At 27.0% G+C, this 25,903-nt stretch overlaps 1 protein-coding gene across 1 annotated transcript; it reads left to right on the top strand.

The window, feature by feature from the left end:
• Nucleotides 1-4,571: 4,571 nt before the first annotated feature.
• Nucleotides 4,572-23,086, top strand: LOC129958330 (uncharacterized). The gene is made up of 7 exons (XM_056070744.1): nt 4,572-4,643; nt 9,119-9,336; nt 13,067-13,141; nt 13,882-14,016; nt 14,809-14,907; nt 20,856-20,979; nt 22,949-23,086. The coding sequence occupies exons 2-7, from the start codon at nt 9,180-9,182 to the stop codon at nt 23,067-23,069; spliced, it is 711 nt and encodes a 236-aa protein (XP_055926719.1). The 5' UTR covers nt 4,572-4,643; nt 9,119-9,179; the 3' UTR covers nt 23,070-23,086.
• Nucleotides 23,087-25,903: the final 2,817 nt, after the last annotated feature.

Here is a 25,903-nt window from a genome sequence, read left to right as displayed (position 1 = left end):
ACTAAATTTTATTTGTCGAGCTCAAAGCGCTATTGAGTTATCGCGTTCCAGGACAAATAAACAAACGATGAAACTTTATACCAATTTTTTTCTTCTTTTGTACTCATTGAGGTTTAAAACTAAAAGATTCGTCAGAATCTCACGTCAAATTTTTTAAAGATTGTAATACTTACTCTTTATTTCATTAATGAGAATTTTTTTTAATTAAAAAATAAATAAACATTTTATTGTTGTTGTTTTAATGTTGGCTATTTGTTTATTACTAGTGTTTAAAACCTGATTTCATAGGATTTTGTTTATGTTTGTGATGTACAAAGAATTATATTTTAGATGCTTTATATAAAACCTTATTATCTAACTCTTGACTCTTTTTTACTTATCGTGTTCACTTGTACTCAAGTAACCCTACAGACTTCCTAAGAATGGATTTCGTTCAAAATTTTAATGAAATCTTCAAATTTAGTATAAAATCCATGCACCAAATTTCGTACATGTAGCTCAAATCGTTTTTCAGTTATCATGTTCTAAAAACATGTTTTCAAACTCGGGAAGATCTGAAACGTAGACAGTAATCAAAATCATGACTTTCAATTTACTTAAATTTTATTTTATTTATTTATGTATTTTTTCGAGAATTATAATTGTATGTACTATCTACATGCACAAAATTTGGTGCATGGTGCACTAAATTTGTAGATTTCTATCAAATTTTGAATGAAATCCTTGCTCAGGAAGTCAGTACGGCTATTTGAGTACATGTGAACACGATAAGTACAAAACGTAGAGAAATAGATTAAAAGATTTTATAGAAAGCACCTAAAATATAGTTCCATATCATATTTTAAATAATATCTAAATGCGACAACTTAAATCAAAATAAATGGAATTTGGTAGGTAATTTTGTTACTAAAATTGCAACCCTATTTTTCTGTTATATTTGGGATTCGGGGTCCAATCGGTAGAAAAAACCGTTCCTAAAATACATGCGCAGTTTGCATAGCTTTTTTAAGAAGCACAATGCTCTCATTTACGGAGCTCTGAAAATAAAAATTTGAATACTCGTGATGTATACGACCTTTATTAAGGTCCATTTTTGTAGTAGGAGGAGGGATGATACATCATTATTAGAGAGTATACGAAAAAGTTGCAGGGAGACTATTTCTGTTAACATTAAGTTTAGCTGCGATTTTTTTTTTTTTTTGAAGTTAAGATTGCGACTTTAAAAAATATTTTGATTAGTATGAATATTAGATTGAAGATCGACAAAATTCCTCGAATTACAATAAAATATCTCCATTGATATAATGTGGAAGTTTGAAGAAATCGTAATACTTGAAAACCACAGATAAGACTTTAACACTTTCGCTGCCACGACTCACACCCAATATTCGGGTCCTCTATCTAGTTAGATGACCCCTTCTTTACTATCTCCTGACTGTAGTAGAGAAGGGTTCATCTAATAACATAGATGGTTAGGTACAATTACATATTATCTGCAACGCACTGGCGCGTCATGCGGCAGTCAATGTGTTAAATTAATACTTTAAATTGAGTTTCGTGCAAATGTTAGTCTCTTCAGAAAAAAATTTCACTTTCCATTTGACAGGTTATGAAGATAAAATTTGCAAAGATGCGAATTTTAATTTTCTCATCTTTGGTTTTTAAAAATTTTAGTCAGTAAACCGGAAGACGTTGAAAAATTTTGTTTATTAAGCAATAAAGTAATAAAAAATGAGTTCCGTTATTTTCCCACCAACTTTATAAAAATAGAGCTACGAAAATGAAAGAAGATGAGAGAGAATGTAACCAGCATTAGTATTCTAAAGAATTGTCACAAGCAAGGCTTAGAAAATTTAAAGAATATTCATACTTCTAATTCAAAAACACAGTGCATGACAATGTATTAAACTTGATTAGATATTATTTTGAAAATTTTCTCCTAATTAAAATAAATAGCAATGAATATGTATGAAAATAAATGTATTTAGTATAGTGACTAAGTGCCTGAAAATAAATAAAATGATTGAAGTAATAAAAAGTATTACTATAACATTAAAATCTTGAAAAATTAAAGAATTGACTGGAAATAAAATTGATTTTACTGAAAGGTACAGTTGAACACGATAATCTCAAAACAAAAAAAGCTAGATAGATAAATTGTGATAGAAAGATTCAGCACCTAAAATATAGATCCGTATCATATTTAAAACTGAGTCCATCAGGAAATTAACTATGTGTCTTTACATTAACATACATATAAATGCAATAAGTTAAGTCGCAACAATTTAAATAAATTAAATTTGGTAGGTTATTTTATTACTAAAATTATAATCCTTTCTTTTTTTTGTTATAATTCGAATTCTGGTTTCAATCGTTAGAAGAAATTATCTCCAAAAATGCATATACGGTTTCTCATTACTTTCATATACGGGGCTCTGAAAATAAAAATCTGAGTTTTCGTGATGTTTATGACTTTTCATGCTATGTTTCGTGTCGATGAAAATTATTCAAGCAAACAGGTTTATATAGGTCGAAAAAGTAATTAATTAAGTTGATTAACATAGTGTTAGTATCACGGAATTTTTCCATTACGGAAACAGATTTTTCAAAATTTGGGGCCCAGTATGCCTTTATATACAAGCGAGTGTCAAATTCCATTCCGAAATTTTCAGTAGTTCTTGAGTTATAAATTAATTTTGTTTGCTTAAATTATGTAATAATTAAGTAATAGTTATTCAGTAATAGTTAATATTACTATGTGTTCCCTGCTTTAAAATCCTATATAAAAATAATTTTTAAATTAAAGTTATTTTTCTGAAATTCTTATTCTATTCTAGGCTTCATAAATAGGAAATTTTATTTTGCATAAAAAAAGTATTTTTACACAACCCTGTAGTTTTATCCTTTCATAACTATCTTAGTCATAACTTCAGGGTTAAATTTATTAAAATATTTGACGTGTTTAAATTATATGCTTATACTTTACAATATATATATGCACATACGATATTTTGCATTATCAGTTTTACTTACAATCTGCTTTAACCCTATGAGTTCTGACCGCCCCGTTCGATAGGCGTCTGATTCAGGCGCTTTGGGTAAATAAGTTTAAGGGGCGAAAGGTATTTCTCAACGAGTGCTCCTTTAAACTCATTTAACCGCTAAAAAGCGCCCGAAGCAGTCGCCTATCGAATAGGGCTATATCGGGCGGTCGGGGCTCATAGGGTGAAATATCTCTTTGGAATCAATATTCAAAAATTTTAACTTGTATTTAATAAAAAACAATGAAAAATGTAATTAGCTGACATCAAATTATCAGCATCAATTAGATGACATCAAAATATCAGTATCAGATACTGACTTACTTTCAAAAATTTACCAAATTAAATGCTGATAAAAATGTCCATATTTTACAATTTGTTTCTAACTTGTAAGCTGATCCATTGATTTAAGATGATTTTACTTACCAGATTTGACTCTTCCGCAGTTTTTGCGATTTTTCCTCCCTTTTGTTTTCATAATCTCGAAACCTCATCAAAAATTTCAAACTAAAACATATAGCGAATCACAGTTATTCTTCGAATTAAATAATCGAATAAAGAAAGAAAGAAAAGAACCGCATATCGCTGTAATTTGCGTTATTTATAGGAAAGTATTCGAAAATATGAAGTCACAATTTATTAGCTAAGTGTGCAGTGATTTTATTGACTTCTATTTATTAACTTATTGATATTTGTGGTTGTCTATGTAATATTTTTTTCTAGTGGCACCATCTATTGTCAGTATATAGAGCTAAAACACATGCTTTGAATAGAATGAAATGACAATTTTTTATTTCAATTTTTTTTTTTTTAGAAAACACTTTACTTTAAAACTTTCATTTACGGATTTTTAAAAAATTAAAAGTGTGCTTGAAATAATGTTTTTTGGAACAAATATTTAAAAATAATAATTTTAAAAATATTTATTATTAAAAATTCGTGTATTATGTATCTCTAGTATCGATAATTGATATTCGTTATTTTTTGTTAATGGTTATAAAATAATGGTTCGTCAAGTATTTGTCATCCCTAGTTTTGAAATGTTTCTTTTCATTGAAGACCGAAATTGTCTCTATTACCGTATTGTTATTCTAAACACACTATTTAAGTGAAAAACTAAAATCATCTGATTTCATATATCCAAATAACTATTCTTTTAATTTGAGCTTCTTAAAATAAGTGGATTTTCAAATACAAGTACAGATTTCTAACCTAAACCATTCAAGGCTAACATTTCCTCCATCTTTTTTAAAGATGAGAAAAATGCAATTATTTTAAAAACTTTTGAAAATTATAAAGTGATTTAGCTTGTTATTTGTATCATTTTAAGCATTTAAAGCAATTTTTCTTCCCCTAGCTTGTTATTATACCCAATTCTATTAATGATATATATATATATATATATATATATATATATATATATATATATATATATATATATATATATATATATATATATATATATCTCTTCAGCGAATCTGGCAATAAGCTATAGGCCGGTATATTCGAACATTTCCGAGAATTCGGAATACCTTGTGGAGTATTGCGAAATTCTTCGGTTCAGTTTTGTGATCGTCCTGTGTATGCTGAAGTAACCACCAGGTAAGTACCAGTTTCAAAAATGTAAAACAAAAGGTTTAAAAGCTATTTCTTTATGAAAGCGATCATATTTAACCTACAGTTATTCGTTTCGAATAATTATTTTAGATATTTCGGTTTTGAATCTTATTGTAGAATATGTCTGTGATCGTTTAGAATAGTTAAAAGCTGTGATCGTTTAGAACGAGCTTCTTACACTGTGGTTCTCAAAAGCTCTAAAATAGCCTTTCTTCTTGCTTTTCTGTTAAAGTTATAGTTTGTATTTTTAATTAAAATATTTTTCTGAGTTGAAAAATTGTTTGAAATTGAAATTTCATTTTTTAGTTTTGTTTTCATCATTGATTGATTATGTGTTTTTATATTTATATAATATTATGTGTTTTTAAATTTATATAATATTATGTATTTTTAAATTTATATAATGTTACATGTTTTTAAATTTGTATAAAATATATATAACGATTCTATCAATTATGATAATTAATACAATCGTTCAAATATTTGTAAACAAATATAAGTAAGAAATTCATCTAATTTTAAAATATTTCATTAAAATTTCCTGATTAATAATTTTGCATTGAGTATTCTTTTTATTAGTTGTAAAAGGTGCATTTTATTTATTTCATTCCTTATTTTATGGTGTTTTTTTTCGATGACCTAGCAGTTTTCTTTTGAGAACACATTTAATTTTCAACTGTATATAGGAGACTATGTATATTACTTCACAGGAGAATTGAGATTTTGATGATTTCATCAAAACTTGTTGTTTCTAGTTGTAATATCTTATAATGACTTACTTCTGGCTCATTCGCTGTAAAATGTAACAACTTGAACATAACAGTATGAGCAGAACAAATGATAAAGGAATTGGGATAAAATTTTTCTTATAAAATTTGGTTTTAAAAGTTTCCACACCTAGAAATGAAGACATTAAAGTGTTTTAAAACCCTTTTATAGGTAATTTTATTTGTATTTAATTATAATATATTGAATGTTTAACATAATCTTGTCTTTATTTGTAAAAAAATTAATTTTAGCTATTAATGTATCAATCAATTTTACAAACAGCTTTTTTTTTTCTTTTTGTCATTAGTAAATGCTGCATTTTATTTTCCAATCATTTTTCATCAACTGATTTTTTAAATAAAAGTTGGTTTGTATAAATTTTGCAAAATATTTTGAAAAAAAGATGAGTTTCCAAAAGGTTTTTTCAATATAAAGTATTATATTTGTAATAAGTTTTAAATTCAACAGAAATTTTAAAATGATTTTGTCATTTTAACAATATTAGTATTTAGCATGATCCTTTAAATGTTTGCCGTAAAAAATAATAAAGAAAACAGTATTGATTTAATATTTTTCATTAAAATATTGAAAAAAATTAATTTAAATTTAGATTTTATTCATAATTAATGCAGAATTTTCAGATTTGTTTTTTGTTAATGAGATTATAAAAATATTTTTTATTAAAAGCATCCTAAAAATGCATTTCTGCTTAAAGAGTTGATATGATTAGAAACAAATTCCAAAAAACATTTTCCATTTGTTATTTTTGGAAATATCTTAAATCGCCACTTTTCCTCAAATTAATTATTATAATTGTATATAAGTGGTCTGCAATGTAGAGAATTGTAGGAAATCTGATATTGTGTGATGATTATAAACATTTATATCATATTTGATAACAAATACAAAAAGCATAAAATCATTGTTCACTCTTTGTTTTATAACTAAATCAAGCTGCCAGCAAGCAGTTTTAGAAAAACTTTTACCCTGTTTGCACAAAATACTTTATTATATAACATCTTTTCATGGTAATGGATGGTATTCTGAGTATCAAACATCTTGGAGATATTGTCTAATACCTTGCACTAAAAAGGCAGAAAATTCTTTTATTGATATTTATATGTAAAAATAATTTTTATATTTTCTTATTTTTGAATGATATTGAATTTTTGTTTAATTTTAAATTTTTTTATTATCTGATGAATTTCTCTTAGTTGCATCATTTGGAGATTTGTGATCAACAAGTGCTTTGATCAATGTGACTGAGTCTGATGGTGGGGTTGAGCATAAAATTAAGACTCAGTTAAATATATTTTTTATATAAATAAAATTATTTTAAGCTTGCTTGTCTTTTTTTTTGTGCGTGTGTATGTGGTAGATATTTAGGAAGCTCGAATTTTTACAGCTTAAGTCTGTATGATAAAACTGCTGACTGTAATTTAAATTAGTTTCTTTAAATTACTTTAGATATATGATTTGAGCAGTTTTATTTGGTTTCATAGTCATCAAAGATACTAATAAGTAATATTTTTAACATTTTTCTTTGAATCTTCAAAACAATAAAGCAGGATAATTCAGGCATAAATCTGAAATAATGAACTCCAAAGTAAATTTAAAGGTAACTCTTTGTGCCAAAGAAAGTAGGAAAAAAAGTTTTCTGAATTTAAAATTATTTATTGCATTCTAAGTATGTTATGCAATGAATTGCAGTAAATTCTATTTTTGATGTCAGACTACATACACATAGGTAAAATTTATTATAATGAATTTGAAATCCTTAAAATGATAATTGCCTCTTAATTTTATAATTATGTCATTTATATCTTACTTAAATTTATAGTAACTTATGGTCAGAGTCTTCATTATACACTTTCATTTCAAAAGCTGATTCTGTTTTATATGTTTTTACAGCTTCGTATAAATAATACGTGAGGTGAGAAAATATCACTGTTAGACTAAAATATTGTACAATATCATGATATTGTTTGATATTCTGAATGTTATACAATATTGTGAAGATATTGTAACAGTAGTGTTGGGTATTTTCTGCTAGGCTCGGTATAAAATTATATGCTTACTCTCAATATTAATCTTTCTGGTTTAATAAATACTGGGTTAAGCTGGGCTATAAATTATTTCTAAATTTTTGGTTTTGAAACTCTTAAAAGTATCTTTTATCACTACTTATTCATTGCTCAGTTAATAATATATTAATAAGAAGTAATATTATTCTATGTACTGAGATTTTGAAAAATTGATTGAACTTGAAGAAAGTATAATCTTTAAGAAGAAAAAAATATAAATGAATTGTAATTTAGTAGTATTGCTACTGTCTTGGCATTCAGAAGAAACTGGATTCTATTTATTTGCTTATGATTTGTTGATATTTTTGAATAATTTATTTTACAAGTGAGGTGCTTGAAAATATATTGCCTATATAAGTGGATATTTCATTTTGGATATTATTTGGATATTTATGTACTATTATTATAACCTTGCTGATGAAATTTAATAATTTTTTCAGAGAATAATGAAGCAACACTCACATTATTCTCAGTTTGACCGATGGTTGTAATAATACACAATTACTGTGATTTGCATATTTCATATATTCTTATATTTATTGTTTAGCTTTGGATAGATGTTATCTTTTAATTCTTATTTCAGAAGTTGAATCTAGTATATTTTCTTTTCTTTTTTTCTAATTTCTTGATAAAGTGTTTTCAAAATAAAATGAAATTTAGTTCTTTGTAAAAACTTAGTTAAAATTTTAGTTGAATGTATTCAGTAATAGGTTTGAAATAGATTATTTTTAAAAAAATAAATGAATTAGTTTTCATGTTTTTGAATTAATACAGTATTTACATATGTGGATTGTTCTGTATTATAGAAATAGAGTTGTATTAAAGGAAACTTTATTAATTTCTTCCTAAATATTTTTCAACATTACATGTGACAAAATTTAAATATTGAGTAATTTTTAGTTTCTTTATTTAACTTATTCAATTCATAAAGACCATTATGTTAATTTTCTCCACTAACATTTATTATTATTCTTGTGTTATTAATAATTTCAAAGCAGGGAATGCCCAGAATTCTAAATTATACCTTTTTTTTATTTTTTTTCCTTTGGTGGTAGTTCACATTTTTATTACATTAAAAAAAATACACTAAAATCCAGTCGAGATCCTAATGTAGGTGAAGAGTAGAAAATACATGAATTGGTTTTGGGCAGCAAAATAAAGAAGAGTGATAATGAAATTCAAATTGGATTTAATTTTAAGCATCTAACAATTGCATATATAAAATTATTTATTACATGTAATCAAAATTATATGCATAGTTACAATAAGATTTCAAAAATGCACTAATTTTTGCTTGTTTGATTTATTCCTTCTTAAAATTGTTTAAAAATTTTCCAGCATAATTTTAAACATCAGATTTTTATCGAATCATATAAATATTTTTGTAACTTCATCCAATTAGAGATCCTAGGATTTCTATCGTTTATACGTTTTATTTTGCATGCATGATATTTTTCTGCGAGGAATTCAAATGGCAATCCAATATTGTTCTTGTGTTTTTAGTTTGAATTATTTTTCTGGTAGAAAGCTACTAATTATGTATTCTGTTAAATGATGACTGCTATATAAGCTATATTTGTATAATTTATCAAGCAATGCTATTTCTAGGATAGAGGAAAGTTTTGAAGAATTAAAAGCAATAATTAAAGTTGGAATAAGTTCAGAAAAAATGGCTACTAACGCTGAAGCAAATGCAGAAGAAAGAGTTGCTAGCCCTGATGTAACTAGTGAAGCAATCATCACTAACCTTGACAAACAAACAAAGGAATTTATTAACCAAAGAATTTCTCAAAGTTATGTTAACATTCCTTTTGTATCAATCGAAGGTAAGTTTCTATTCATATGTTGAGGTTTAATTGTTAGAAAAAAAGAAACAAGATAGTACAGTGCATTTTATTTAAACTGTACAGTTATAGTTGATCTGTAATTTTTCTAAACAGTTTTTCTGAAAATTTTAAGAATTAAATAGCATAATGCTTTATAAAACATAAAACTTTTAAAGAAAAAACTTATTTATCATGAAAAGAAATGTATATATTTTATGATTTATAAATAATTATAATTAATAATAATAATAAGTTGAAACGTTTCCTTTTTTTTTTAGCATTTAAAAATAGCCATAGTAAAAGTAACATTTCTCCATTTACTCCATATAGGTTAACTTTATTACACTACAAATTAATTGGCAGAGGTGTGTGACTCATGCATAGCATGTCATTACAAGAATCTAAAATAATTACATCTAAAGAGTTAGATAAGTTTAAAACATTGAGTCATAGTATTGATATGTTTTTGCAAATCCTGTAGGTAATAAGATTTCTTTCAATATATATAAATAATATAATAAGCTATTTTGATTTTTTGGAAATTTACTACTCAAATTCAAATTATTCTTTTAAATTTCCTTGTTTTTCTTTCCCAAAGTACTTGTTTTTTCAGATTTTTCTGCTTATAACAAATGAAAATATTTTTTTAAACTATAGCTGTGCTATTTGATCTGTTTGAATAAGGTACTTATTAAGAAATTTAAGTTCTGTTGTAAAACATATTCAAGTAAAACTATTTATTATAAACAATGTCTAAGAAAAAATAATTAAGTAGTTTACTTAAAAATTACATGCATAAGTAGAAATGACACATAAAATAACATAATGAATTAAAGGTTAATTGATTATTTCTTCAACATAATCTTTATTCTGTGCAATTCTTAAAAAATAAAAATGTTGTCTTTCCTTTTTTTTTTTTTTAATAAAAATATTCTAAAATTGCAAAAGAAATTTTTAATACTCTCATGCTTTTGTTACTTATGTTCAATTCATTTAGCTGCAGTTGCATGCTTATTAAGAGTGACTGGGATATAAACTGCTAAGTATTTACTATGTATGATGTTAATATCTGTTTTAAAGAAATGATCAAAAGAGTACAGGATTTTTTTTAATATTTTGAAGATTTTGTGACAAATTATTCAGGATTAAATTTTACTCTTAAAAATAGCTACATTTTTTTTTCTGGGATGAAATTGAACAGACTAAGATTATTTTTTGAAAGAAAAACAGAAATCACTTCTTGAGGGTATATTTGCTAAAAAATATCGACCATACAGGTATAAGAAGATTGTTTTATTTTTATTTATTTAAGAAACTTCATATAATATTACTTCGTCATCTTAAAATGAAAAGTATCTACAAAATGATACTATGCTTTGTGGTAGATGCATGTGATGCCAATATTTTGCACTGTTTAAAAGAATCGTGTAACAGTTCCAACATACATAACAGGTTTCCATATGCAAATTTGGGTTGTTTCTGTATTTTTATGTTGTAATTTGTTTTGTTTTCATGTATAGATCTAGGATTCTAAGAAATTCATGTGCAAAATTTGGTTAAAATTTTTTTTTTAATGTAGCTTCCTTTTGAACTTTGCATATTTTTCCATTCCTTTTTTAACAATATGTAAAGTTAATGTTTTGATCACATTTTTATAATGTAGCTAATTTTTTTTAACAAATATTTATTTGAATTTCATACTTATGTATCATCATACAAACCATGGTTTCTGAAACATTTTGACTTTGAGTAATGTTTTAGGAATTTTTTTTATACATACAGCAGCATTAACATTCTTCTCTGATTTCTTTAAAGTTTAGAAATGTCCAATGTCAGCAGTTATTCAGGAATACCAAAAGAAACTCTAACATGCTTTTCTTCATTATTGTCACTGTATAAAAATTGAATATTCGAAACATTTGTGCAGAAATATGAATTTTTTTGTTAATAAATTAAATCAACATTCTATCAACAGAAAAATTTGATCTCTTTATTTATTTGTTAATTTTATTTTCTACAGTATGACTTTTTCTCTCATGGATTTAACATAAAACTTTACTTGTTTCCAGTTACAAACTCATTTTTGCAGTTTTGAAACAGTTTCAAATCTGAAATTTGAAGCTTTGAAAGAGATTTTAATTTTGAACATTTTACGAATCATTTTTAGACAAAAAAAACCAAAAACATTTAAATTTTTAGGAGAAATCCACTAATTTCTTTCATGAATAAATTAATTTTAACATCGAAATATAAATTATCTCGTTTAATAAATGCTCCATGGAATAAAAGATCTGTTATTAATGATTCCCAATTTAATTTACTATTGCTCGTATGCTTACTTTGAAATTTTGTATGCTTTCAAATATATTGCTGTCTTTGGTGAGTTTCGAGCAAAAATTGAAGTAAACTATTGTATGTAAAAAAAATAAAATCCTAATGTTATAATTTGTATTATAACATTATCTCTTCACATCATCACAAAATGACCAACAACATTGATACAATATTTCATGTTATTGTCCAACATTCAGAAGATCGAATATTGTAAAGATATCATACAGTTCATGCAAATAGGGCTTGCATTTTTTATTACTATTGACAAAATGTATGTAAATCTGATATTTCCGTATACTTTTAAAAATATATTCAATGTAGTGTTATGTGGCCTTGCATATATTAGATATCTGCATACTGTCAAATAATTTGAAATAAAGTTTCTTTGATTAATATCATACATGGTTGTTTACAAAATACATTGATTTCAAAAAGTAAGATAGCCAACATGAAGTATGTGTTCTCTTTAATAATAATAGAATTTATTATAGTCATATTTTCTTCAAATTTTCTCAGTTATCTGAGCCTGTTAACACTAACACACCAAAATGAAATGAAATAAAATTCTTACTCATTCATATATATGACCAAAAATAAATGAATGTCTCAGCTTTTCTGTGATGGGTAGAAGAGCAATATGTTTAAAGTCCTTTCTCGCTTAGCAAATGTTTGACGTTTTCCTGAAAATTGTTTGAGGCAACAGTGACGTTTTGAGAAACCTCTGTATGGCTAGTAACAGTTGAAAATGTGACCAGCCTTATTCAAGGAAAAGGGGTTTTTTGAGATCTTGTCTAGTCTTTTTCTGATGGTGTTGTTAGTTTTAAATTAGTTCAGTACTGCAGAATCAGGGCACTTCTAGCCATCAGGCAACATTGATTTGAAACCTGCCTGCTTTCAGCCTACCAATGCTTTTAAATCTATGTATGTATTTCCAAGAATTCATTTTTGTGCAATGAATAAGTTCTGTTTCTTGAAGAAACAATTTAGTAGATAAAATTCACAAATTAGTAAAATAGCTACTTCCACATTTTATTTTAAAATTTGCCCTTTTCAATCTTAAATAGACACAAATGCTTATATTGTTCTAAACATTCTCTAAATTATATATGAATACTAGTAAAAAAACTGATATAACATAAAAAACATCAATATTGAATGTATTAGGTCAAATTTATTTATATAATTACAATAAATATAATGTTGGCTTTTTAAATCAGAAATGATAATTGTATTAATTATATATTTAAGACTGTTGATTCTTGTTTTATGTTATCCCTGAAATACATATATGTATTATCAACTAAGAGTAATCTCAATTTTGAGCTTCATATTTGTAAGATGCGAAACTTATTAAATATTCAGATTAAATATATAGCTTATTATTATGATTACATAGGTGATATACCAAGACATAGTGCAAGACCAGAAATATATGCAGTTGCATTGCCTGAACATCTTTTATTGAAATATGGTAAGAATATTTTGCTTAAATTTATTTGCTTCATAATTTTGTGATAAAGTTTTGAAAAGTATTTATCCAGCCTTTATCTGATATCAAATATCATTAGGATCTTCGGATATTGATAAGAACAATCAAGTCCAATTAAATTTTATGTAAGGAATGCCTTTGGAATGTACGATTTTTTTATTTTTAAAAATGCTGTGAAATTTTATTGCTTTGAATTTTCAGATTCATATTAAATTAGATTCCCTTTTCATCTTTTGTAAATGCAAACTCAACTTGATAGAATATCTGAGTATTGATAGAATATCTGTCATCAGTTAGAAGTATAGAATACAAACGTTCGAAACGTTCAAAATTTTAAGTGGAACAAGCTTATCTTGTCCTGTGGTATAAAATCATTGATATAATTTAAAGATAGTTTTTATGAAAGATAATATTTTACAACAAAGTTTACCACTTGTATTTTAACATTAAAAGCAAAAATTTCCATAAGCTTCCTTTTCCTTTTGAAATTCATATCTTCAGTTACATTCATGTTATTTTGATATAATTTAGATGTTGCTGTGGTTAAATTTCCAAAAGTCAAATAATCGAATGGTGAAAGCAACGTAAAGATGCATAGTCATGTTCTTGCTTCAAATGCTTGATTTTCTTAGAAAATGCATCTAATTATTTTTCTTTGTTAATAAGATTTAAATAGTTAAACCTGACAATGTATTTATCATGATTTTTTTTATATATTAAAGGCGTGCTTCTTTATTACGATCAAGCTTTAGCCTTGGAGGCTATCAGAAGGTATAGAATGGGCAGGTACCGCATATTTACTAATTTATTTGATGCAGTGGAGTATGCTATAAAACCTGTAGAGCCGAAAAAGAAAGGTAATGTGATTAATTCTTCCTCTAATTCAAATCCTCCTACCCTTGAATTGCTATGAGGGTGTAGCTAATATTCCTTTGGTTTCATTTTATATTAGTTGATAAAATCCATTCAAATTAAGAGAAGACATAGTTATAATATTCCAGAATATATTGTTTTATCTATAATGTATTTGTAAGGATCACTTGTAACACAGTGAATTTATTTAAATGTTCACAAATCTTTGCAGCAGCCCCAGGATGCATTCCAATTTATTTATTTTAAAATTGAAGCCATGTTCATCTTATCTCCATTTTGTTCCAACCTGTTATCTATTCAAAATATTTAGCAATAAATATTTCTAAAGGCTACTATTTCATTAAAAAAAGTAAATAAAGCTGTGAGCTTAGGAAATCGTATTTAAATGTTCATTATTAAATTACATTTGTGCTATGATTTTATTGCTCGCGTATGCCTCTTTTATATTGAAAACACTGTGTAACAATTTTTTTTTCTCTGGCATGAAGGCTTTTAATTTAATAGTTTGTGTGGTGGCATTTCATCTTTCCATTCAGTTTCTTTTTGAGTTTCAAAGTATATTCTTTACTTCAACTGTTAATTGGCACAAATAGTTATATCAGCTTTTCTGAGTTTTTCTAATGTCAAACTATTTGATTATATAACTGGTTTAGCACTGTATCAATCCTATAAATTGCTTTTTCCCTGTTAGAGAATCCTCTTTGCATTTTATAAGGGTAGTGTGGAATATACATATGAAATTACTAAACATATAGAATTCTACTGATCTCTTCTAGGTGAAAATAAACCTAAAAAGGCAAAAGGGACCAAGACTAGGTCGATACGTATAACATCCGGTTATTTCCCGTCCTGGCATTTCCGTCTTAACTTGGGAAGTAAGAAAAATTCGATTAAAATCTTATATGCATTCCTCTATTTGTTTTTCAAAGAAATTTATTATTATTTATTTGTGACTCATGTTTGAGAATTAAATTTAAGCCATTTAATTTTCCCTGAAAATAAAAAATTTTCTATTAGCTTATGGGAAAGAATTCAATATATATGCTTCTTTCTAAAAAATCTAAATCAAATCTTTTTAATATTAGTTTGTTCCAGCAGTTTTAAAAAGAACGAATTTATAGGTAAATTTTCCTGATAGATGATAGAAATAATCTGCAATATTTCAATTTTGTAAATGAAAAATATGCTTACCAATGAAATGTCATTGGGAATCTAACATTTTTTGGTCTTTTACAAAAAAAACAACAACAAAAAAAACATATAAGGATAAGAAATTTCTGATGTGATGGCTACATGTGTGTAAATAGTGATGTTGCTTTCAGAGTCCATTTCCATTGATGATCTTACTCTTGCTATGTCTGAAGGGTCGGCACATGTAATGAGGGTTATTACGCGTTGACCACAGTGCCCGATATTATTTATCTATGTGGCTCCGTCATTCAGCCCCCCCCCTCCCCCTCCAGAACATGAATTCAGGGGAGTGCTAATTCAGTATGGTTTATCCATATATCTATTTTATATAATAACGAGTTTTTTCTCCTATTAATGATAGTTTGTAAAAGTTTTCTATTTTTAACGAACAGTGTCAATAATCTACATTTCTTTAATAAATATAATTTTATAATAGTTTTTCTAAATATATGCTTAAATGTAGGCATGTGTGACCATAGATTATAAAAGTACCTTTTTTTTATTGTGAGAATAAGATCGTTTACAAACTAATTTTTAATTTTATTCTGAGTAAATTAAATGGCTTAAATTTGAGCTTATTTTTTGTTGCTTTTATAAAATTTTGTTTCATGTGAATTTTGCTGTTATCCATTTCAAAATAATCTTTCTCCTTCATATTCATTTATTTCAAGTTATGCGAAAGAATTTTTAAATAACTAAGTGCACTTAACAGTTTATATAAAAAAATTTATTTTATTGACGTTAAAAAAAATGTTGTAACCATAAATGACTATAAACGCTTTCAATTCATTTTTTAAAAGGGATTTTTAGTCTAGAACCTCGATATTTTTGTTTCTGCTTTACTTTTCAATTAAAAAAAATATTACCATCTGTTAATGGCCAAAAAATTATAAGTAGCATTTAAAAACATTCATTTAAGCATTCCTGTGTAAGATTGAAAATTTTACACTATGAAAAAAAATTCTTACTCATTAGGATCTTTTCCTCTTGCTTTGTGTAACTTCCCTATGATTCTGCTATGTCTGCCTTCATACTTGTTCTTGGGTAATCAAATAAAAGGGACCTGATCTGTCTTTTTCCATTTATTATACATAAAGCAGCTACTGACGAAGACATCTAAAGCACATTAACATAACATCACAAAAGCACGCGCACACACAGCAACAGGAGACACATCCGTTACATCTCTAATTAGGCATTACAAATTCTGAATCACAAAGTAATAAAAAAGAAGCGTATCAAAGTTCAACAGAAACTGCGCATGCGCCGGTTTCCTGATGACTACAGCTGGAATAGGGGAAAGGCGTCTCTAAGACGGAACAATACTTTTAAGGAATCTTTTTTCGAATTTGTTCTTTTTCTAAATTTTCTCTCCCCCGTACAAAGATTAATTAAACTGTCAAGGGCTTAGGGAAGGCAAGGGGAGTATAAATGTTCCTGGTTTCTGTTCTTAGTTGTACAAGACGACAAAGTGTTATTTCTTTAACATCATTTTTTTAAAGAAAATAATACCGTGGTCCGAACGCCGTTTATAGTTAGTAGCTGCTGATTGTGGCCATTAGTGGAAAATATTGTATTGTGCACAGGTCTGTACTTATACTTTCTACGTCCCTGTCAACTATAAGAGTGGCAGGGATTAAATTAGATATATTGTGGGTCACCAAGACCTAACCTCTTAATCCCGGTTCACCGAAAAATGCTTGATAGTCAACTGGACGATCTTTTTTGTGGGACGCACAGTACTAAAAGCTGCGATACTTGCCATTTCCTTTGTTTATTAGTAGGGAGAATACCGTACCAAAAGTTCAATACCGGTATTCGGTATTTTTTAGATCTTGCTACCGGTTTTAATACCGGTAGTAGAAATTTTGGAAAAAGAAAGAAAGGAAGGTGTTTCTTTTTTTTATTTGCCAGTTTTATTAGAGAGTGTAAATATCATGTGGTACTATTACAAATTTTTGAAATGTTATCTTAAAAAACTAATGCATCAATTGTACTGTCACTGGAACGTAATTTTGTGCAAAAATTTACAGCTGTCGAAAACGCTCTTTCGGCATCTACTCTAGTCGGTGGTATTGTTAGCAATGCGCGATATACTTTTTCCAAATATTTACCTCTAAATCCCTCATTTTCAAATAAATCGATTTCTCGTCGGATGATTTTGGATATAGCTGATATCTGTATTGTATTTTGGTTTGTTGAAATTTTTTTATTCATCGCTAATTCTAATTTGTGTTCAAGAGACAATTCCTTTTCACTGTCGACATTAGTGTCAACATAATCTTCGATAACTGTACCGAATTCTTTTGAATATAGATAGGTTTGCGGGTAAAAAATTTTAAGAAAATTTACTGTAAACTTGATCATATTTGAATTGGTTAGTCTCGTTTTCTTCTTTTTCATTTTCATTTTTAAAATCATTATAATTATGTAAATACCGTAAGACATTCTGTATTACTAATTATCTGTAATGTTTACGTCTCATAAAACCGCGAGTCTTCATTGTTAAATGTAAACATCTCTTCCTTTCATCTTTCCTCTCACCCCTATTTTGTCGAATTAAACCCATCCTAATGCTTGCGCAAAAGCGCGGAGGGTTTTACAATCCGTTGTCAAACAGTATTTTATCACTTCTCTTGATTGTAAGATGCAATTTTGTATTCACAGTCTAATTAATTTCGCCCGTTAGGGAGACATAAAAACAAAAACGTATATTATTTCGCTATGTTGTCGATCTCTGAACATATAGTGGTGACAATTTTAAAAATTTCTAGTAAATACCGAAAAAACGGTATTTAAACTTGTGAATACCGGAATTACAAAATTGTACAAATGGTTCAAAATAAAGGTATTCGGTATCCCGGTATTGCAATCCCTATTTAGTAGTTGAAGCCAGTGCGGCTTTCGTTCTTTGAATAAGACTGAATCTGACAATAGAAATGGGGTGGGGTTTTCTTTTTTTTCTTTTTCCCATGTAAACTACATGTTTATAGCAATTCTCGGAAGTGTTGTATATTTGAAGACTTTTATAAATTAATGCAGATGGCAGTTTCATGCAAAATAACTATTAAATTGCATATGCTTTATTTCTTTTGGATTATTTTATATACACTATTTATTTTCTATGTCAATGTGCATTTGATATTTTCTTTCAGAAAAATATAATTTAAAAAGCCAAACAGAAAAACTTCATGTAATTTGGATTTTAATGTTTTGTTTTCATCAAGATATTTTTAATTTTCTGTTTTTAATAAAAATCTGTTTTCAAATAAGTTACGTTCGATTCTATTGGCATTAGTATTTTAAGGATCAGCCTTCCTTTGTTCATACTGCATAACTGGAGACGAAGGTGTAATTACAAAATTGGTTCTTTTCTCTATTTTTGTTACTTATTTTGTAATTATTTTCATGAAAAAATTCTACTGCGTTTGCTACTTTTCAGTTGCTTAAAAAAATGCATGCAGAGTTGTGGGGAGAGAAAGGAGCCACCTAACTTTATTCTGGCATCTCTCACCCTGCAATCATATAAAAAAGGAAGTTATTTGAAAGGAATTAACATATTCTTAAAAACATTTTTAATTAAAAATCTCTTAAGGGGCTGCATCTGTATATTGAAAAAAGAGCAAACTTCGAAATTCCCAATGGCAGTACTTATTTTTCTCATCGTATTTTAAAACTGCATCACAAATTATTCCTGCAAACTAAGTTTCCTTAATTTAAGTCTTTCCGCTTTGAAATTATGAGCTAAAAACATTGACTTTCTGATGTTAAAATTTAAACTTTAATTCATATCTTAAAAATTTATAAAGGTATTGATCTAAACTCTTTTTGTTATGAAAATATGAAGTATTCTACATTTTTAGCATATGTATTTAATATGAAAATGATTTTTAATATGTGAAAAAATTGTAAAATTAGAGTTAACTCCAACATACTTACATTTTTGCATGAATCGAAGGACAAGACCAATTTATGGGCAGATGCAAAATTTCAGCGCATTCCTATAAGTAGTTTTCCCATTACATTAAGTTTTCCGTATTGCTCTTAAAATGATGTATTTAAGAGCTCAATCACAAATTTCAAAGTATCGACAATTTTTCATTTGGCATTAAAATACTACTGATTATGCACTCCTTGAAACAAATATTATTTTCTGTATTGTTGTAATATAAAAATATATCTAAAAAAATTCGTCGCTGGCAAAAAATATGAAATTAAAGTTTATATATAAACTTTGCCGTAACATTTAATTAACAGTCGCTACTTATCAAATTTCTATCCGCATAAGATGCAGCAAGATATGTCATGAATTATAGCGTAAAAAAGCGCTACGATGTGGAAATTAAAAATAGGAAAGAACATTTTGAGTTATGTTCTGCAATTTGCTTTTCACGTCTGTAACAGGCATATATCCTGTATACATGACTTCATACAGTGAAATCTTTCGCAAACAAGAAGTATTTGCATAGAAAGCTAAGTTGATCGTAAAGCACGGAAGAAAACTGATTTACATTTATCAGTGAATGAAATGCACTACTTTATTTATATGCTTGAAAAATAAAGTGGTGTATCACTTCATGTCTATTTATGAGTAGTAAGCGGGAATGATAGTATATAATGATAAAGGAAAGCAAGAGTAAAGCACAAAGCAATAAAAATCAGTTAATTTTTTTATTTCTGAGTATGTAAGATATTGATTTTAACACTTAAATTGACATTTCTTTTAAATTACAATATATATATATATATATATATATATATGTATATATATATATATATATATATATATATATATATATATATATATATATATATATATATATATATATATATATATATAATCTTTTGCTTATACAACAAAATTTTCCATTTTGGTGTTTTCAGCGTGATGGAGAATCATGCTCAAATGTAATTTAAATGAAACTTTCAATGAATGCTCTTAAATATTTCTTAACAATAAATAATCTCAATTGTTTTGAAAATTTTCACTATAAATATTTTGTCATGAATGAAATAGCAATCCCTCTTAACATATAGATTGTAGCTTTACAGATGCTTTTATAGTGCACAAAAAAATAAAATTAAAAAAAAATGTTTTTACCAACGTTGTGATAATATAAAAATCTTGGAATCCTCAAATGGAAACAACCTCTTAACAGAAGATGTCTGATACCCCCGATGTAATTCTGGTATATTAAGCAAACTTTATATCCCGGGTACTTTTTTCATGAGAATTCTATTCATGATATCAAAAAATTGTGTTGCCATAGGAAATTTTAAAGTTCGTACAATTTCAAATATATGGACAACCCCTTAAGATAAAGGCTCATGATCTTTTAGTATTCATAATTATCTTTAAAAGATACTTTGTTTTCACATGGGATAGAAAAATAAATATAGGTGGCTTTTTTCCCCCTCTACTGTGCCTTTTAAATAAAAACATCTTTTCTTTGCTCCTTAAAATTTATAAAATATATGTATTGATTTATAAGCCTAATGTCTCGAAGAGCCAAAATATATTTTTTATTTTAGTATGCAATTTCATAACTTTAAGATTATATCCTCTGTAGGTTTAGAGAACATATCTCATTGAAATTTTTATTAATTTTAATCGTCATTCTTATATCAATAGCTATTTATGAAGATCCACAAGACTGGGAGGCAAAAGATAAGGTGCTTCACTGCAATGAAAATGAAGAGAACGGTTCTCATACGGTTACTCGTGCACAGGATCTTCCAACAGAGGAGACCGCAGGGTGAAATTTTAAATATTATTCACTAATTCAATAGTTGTTCATATTTTCTTACAGGAAGGTTATAAATACAGTCGACTGTACATTGCAGTCATTTTCAATCCTTCTGTATTTGTTCAGCCCATACAGATATCTTAGAACCAGGGAGTTCCCAAACACGCTATGAGCCGAAGTCTTCCAGCGCTTTTCTTAGCATTGGTAAAGACTGAAATTCTTCGCTGTTTCATGCGGTTTCGAATTAAGGAAATTTATTCCATTAGTAAGAAATAGTAAAAATATCCGATTAATGATTAGGTATTGTATCCTCATTATTTTATATCAAGAGACTGCATTTTATTGCTTTTAAATTCCGTACTATTTACTTTTATTTTTTAAAATGATTCCTGGCTTTTCACTATTAATTTACAATTCCAAATAGCCCATTCGCTTTATGAGAATATTTTTTTATGTTTAATATGGATTTTTAATGAATGAAAACCGAATATGAATTTGGACTTAATAGTCTGGAGCCGAGTTTTTTCCTCTCGCATTACGAATTAAAAAGGCTATAAAATTTCCCGTGCGATTCTCATTTGAGATGCTTGCTTGATTGCCATGGAAAGATTTTTTTTTTCGGTTTGTAATCTATAGATTTAAAAAAAATGGGCTTTTTCAGAGACAGGTATTATAGTTTTGCGGAAAAATTTTGAGCAAATGCATTGCTTAATTGTGCTGTTAGCGGATGTTCCGTGCATTCAAGAAATTTGAAAGTTAAAAACATTTCTTTTTATTTATATCCGAAAGATCCTAATATTAGGAAAATTTGGATTTTCAAATGAAAAAAGAAATAAACCTTCAAAATTACAGATACTTGAATTTGTTCTCGGCTCTGCAGCGAGCGCGATTATCGTCGTAATTGGAAAGCTTAATTGCTTAATATTCCTGAAAAAAAAATCAAACGAAAAACCATGGTAGTATCAAATTTGCCGTCAAGCGACACTACATCATCTTCTGAAATGTGCAAACGTCTAATATTTTGAAACGTGCGGACACGTTCTTTGAAAAGTTGGAATAAGCTATCACAGTTTATAACAGAAATTTCAGGATAAGAATGCGGCGTTTCAGGTTGAATCTCAGTCTGTATTACAAGAGCAGGAAAAACATATCGTTTCAATATTGCCGTTTTCTCATGAAAGTGTGAGGCAATAATCTACAATATTGGCTAATTTTTTTCCATCATTAAGTAACTTATTGAACAAAAAAAATTACTTCTCGGCAAGGATCTTATAGATGTCTTTGCATCTTAAAAATCGGCTACAATACTGAATTTTACTTTTTTTTTTCCTGAATTATTCAATAATTTTTTTTTAGAAAAGTGAAAAACACAGCTTTGTTTTCTGGTATCGACTTGGTTGGTAATGTTTCACATTAACGAAGTTACTTTAAGTATATTATATGCTATAAAAAAGTTAAATTGTAAAAGTTGGAATATGATTAGAAACTATCTGTGATTTTTCTCCTGGAAATATTTTTGATAATCCCCTTTTTTATAACGTGTAATACTTTTTTATACTGCTGAATATTTTCAAAATCATTTCCGGTATATCATGTTATCAAATCAGGAAAAGCACAAAATATCAATTTTAGGCCAAAGTAATAAAATTAAAATTAAAATCTTTAAATGTAACTACTAAAATATTTCTTGCTCAAGTTCTAAGAATTTTAATTGAATAATATCAAAGCTGTAAACACTTGAAAGTATTTTTTAAAAGATATTTATGTTTGAATATATGTGGGGAATATGTTTGGTTTGTGAATTATTTAAAAATATTTTGAATATGTCCTCTAAAAAAGCTTCTTTTTCTTTCTTTTTTTTTTTATTCCATAAAATTCCAAGAGTGTGTGTTAATTTTCTTATAAGTTTTCAGCGTTTATTTGAATAGTTTTTATTTATTTAGCTGCAAAAAATTCAAAATTTTCAATTTTTTTTAAGATCTCCAAAAGATTTTCAAAATAATGAGGAGTCCGATTCTTCTAAACAAGTTCCTGCTCCGAAACTTAATGAACCTAACAACCTAGGAAATGATTCAACACCTGAGAAAGAAAACGCTTAAATGTCTGAAAATTTTATTTATATCGACTATTTTAGTTGTTTACATAAAATCGTTTTATATTGTTGATATTTTAATATTGTAATTTTTGCACTGTTTGCATACTTTGTACATATGCAAACGAAATTGCAAAATAAGGCAATGTGTCAGATATTTATATATTTTGAAAACTAATACTGGAATTGGACATTTCGTAATATTGCAATACTGGATGTTAACCATCTTTTTAAATTTGATTTCAGTTTTACTGGTGCAATATTTTAGGAAACGTTTGCATACTTTATACATATGCAAGTATTTGAGAAACAATTTTTAAACATTCCTTGTTATTATCTGTATAATATTTAAGAGCTTAAGCTGAATATTTTTCTCATACGAACAAGTTTATCAAGTTAAACAGTTGATGCTTTAATTATGAACCATATGTTTTGTGGTATTTTAATATTGAACTTACAAATTTAATATTGTGGTTTTTTAATATTGAATATTGTGGTAATATTGTGGTATTTTAATATTGAACAAGTTGAACTTACAAATTTTCTATTTTAAATAGGAAAAAATACTTGCTACATATGATTTTTTAGACTTCAGAAATTGAAATAATTTGTTTTAATATAGAATATCTGAAAGTTGTATTGATATATTAAGTAGTTTTTTTTGTTTGTTTTCCTTTTTGTTATATTTATATTTGTGCTCTGTTGAAATGTTTTACAAAAGGTTAAAATTCCTAAAACCGAGACAACTATTTGTTAATATTTAAAATATTATGTAATCTGCATACTGCTCATTCCATTATTTTATCCCATCATACTTAACATAAATTGTTTACTTGTCTTATATTTGTAAACCAACTTTTTTCAATGTAAGATTTTATTTATCAGTAATCATTAAAATATCTTAAACTGATTTTAAGTAATTCATAAAATGCATATTCAGAGATTTTTGAAAAATTTATTGTTGTTTATATAAATTATTTTCTGATAACAAGTAGCTGTATTATGCAATTTTAAAATTTTGTTGATATATATAATGGGAGTATGACTCTTTACACATCAACAGGTCTCATGACGGTTATACGACTAGATATCTTTTAGAAACAAATAAATTTAAATTACAAATTTTTTAGAAAAATTACTGATTATTTTTAATGTTTCCATTAAAATTAATTTTTTTTTTTTTTTTTTTTTTTTAGTTTTCTATTCTAAGTATATGTTTATTCTGTAAAGAGATTTTTAATTACACATTTTATTATTTTTGAATCGGTTAATTTCTAATCTGGTTCTCTCCTTTCCCCAGTTCTCTGCTTTAGATTAGAGTTTTCAATCATTATTCAAAAACCAGATATGGATTAAGCTTTAATTGGGGCCCATCCCTATTAGGAAAAATTGCCATTTTTACAATATCTTCCCGATATTGTAGGCATTCAGAATGCAAAGCAATATCATGGATATATTGTATAATATCTAGTGCTTATAGGGTTAAGCCAATAGGAGTGTGCTTTATAGGGTTTAGCAAATAGGCAAAACAGGCAGCTGTCTAGGATTCCACCAATTTCTGACGACCCAACTCTTAAAGCTTTTTTCGATATTTTCGGGGCATACTAATTCCATGTTTCATTTGATTAATGAGATTCATGTACTCGAACTAATTCAATTTAAAACCGATAATCTTTTGAATTTCAGAGCATCCTTCTTAAGATTTTTTTCACGTTTTGAATTATTATTACAACAGTGGGAACCAAACTTCCTTTCAATTGTTTGATTATTTCAGTGGTTACTATCTCTGAGTTAGAAAGAAGTTTTGGTTGTATTAAAAATAGCTTTATAATCTTATTATTTTTTTAAGTTTTATATGCAAGTTACTGAATCCATTTCTCTTATTGGTAAAAATTTAAAAAGTAAATATTTTATTTCTTATGCTTGCTTTTAAAAATTGCTTAAATAGAGGAGAAATTTATATATAAACAAACCTGGTTTAGGAAACTCAGGAAAAGTTAGGTCCTAACACATGTATTGGCCAATGGTACCTACAGGATCCTCGGCAATGCAGATTTTGTAGGCTTCTTTATCCCTTCTAAATTTTTACATTTTTTAAAAATTGTAATAATACATAAACATTTTTTAAGAAAAAAAAATGTGATAAACTAAAATAACAGTATTTAATAGCATTTAATTCCTCTAAATAAAAGCATTTAAATACAGGTTGCGTTCAAGAGAGTAGGTTTCAGTATTTATTGTACAAGAAATTTAAATTGATATTTAAATATAATTTTAAACAAAATATTAAAAGTTTATAAACTTTTTGAAACATTTTTAATATTTATACCTAGTTTTCAAAGGTTGTTGACCTATAAGTCAGGGAAACAACTGGGGAAAGGAAACACTAAACTTTACACTTGAAAGTGTGAAACTTTCTTGAAAATAGGATATCGAGATCCCAAGGTATCTCCAAAGTTCAGTTGGGGGAAGGGGAACTCCTTAACATTTGTTTATTTACTAATCCGATCCAGTTTTTTGATTGAATAATTTTTTTTTGTAGTGAAATATGTTTAGGTAATAAAAATCGATTTGAACTGTTATGTATATATTTCGATTTAAATGGACTATATTAACAGTACAGTTCAAAGCCAAGGGTACTAGCGATGTCTTAATGCCGTATTGAATTCGCAGTTTGTTATAGAGTCAGTTTTCTAATCTATATTTGATATTTTATGTGAAGTTCATTACATTATATTGATATTTGTTGCAATACAAGAGTTCATTAAAAAAAGGTATTAAAAAGAATAGTCTAGTTATATAGCCTGGTAAAAGTAATCTACTGATGTTTTTATAAGCATT

The sequence above is a fragment of the Argiope bruennichi genome, chromosome X1 (genome assembly GCF_947563725.1).
Source record: "Argiope bruennichi chromosome X1, qqArgBrue1.1, whole genome shotgun sequence".
In the NCBI taxonomy this organism is placed as follows: domain Eukaryota; kingdom Metazoa; phylum Arthropoda; class Arachnida; order Araneae; family Araneidae; genus Argiope; species Argiope bruennichi.
The sequence above is the reverse complement of the archived record's forward strand: the minus strand, read 5'-3'. Positions and strand labels throughout refer to the sequence as shown.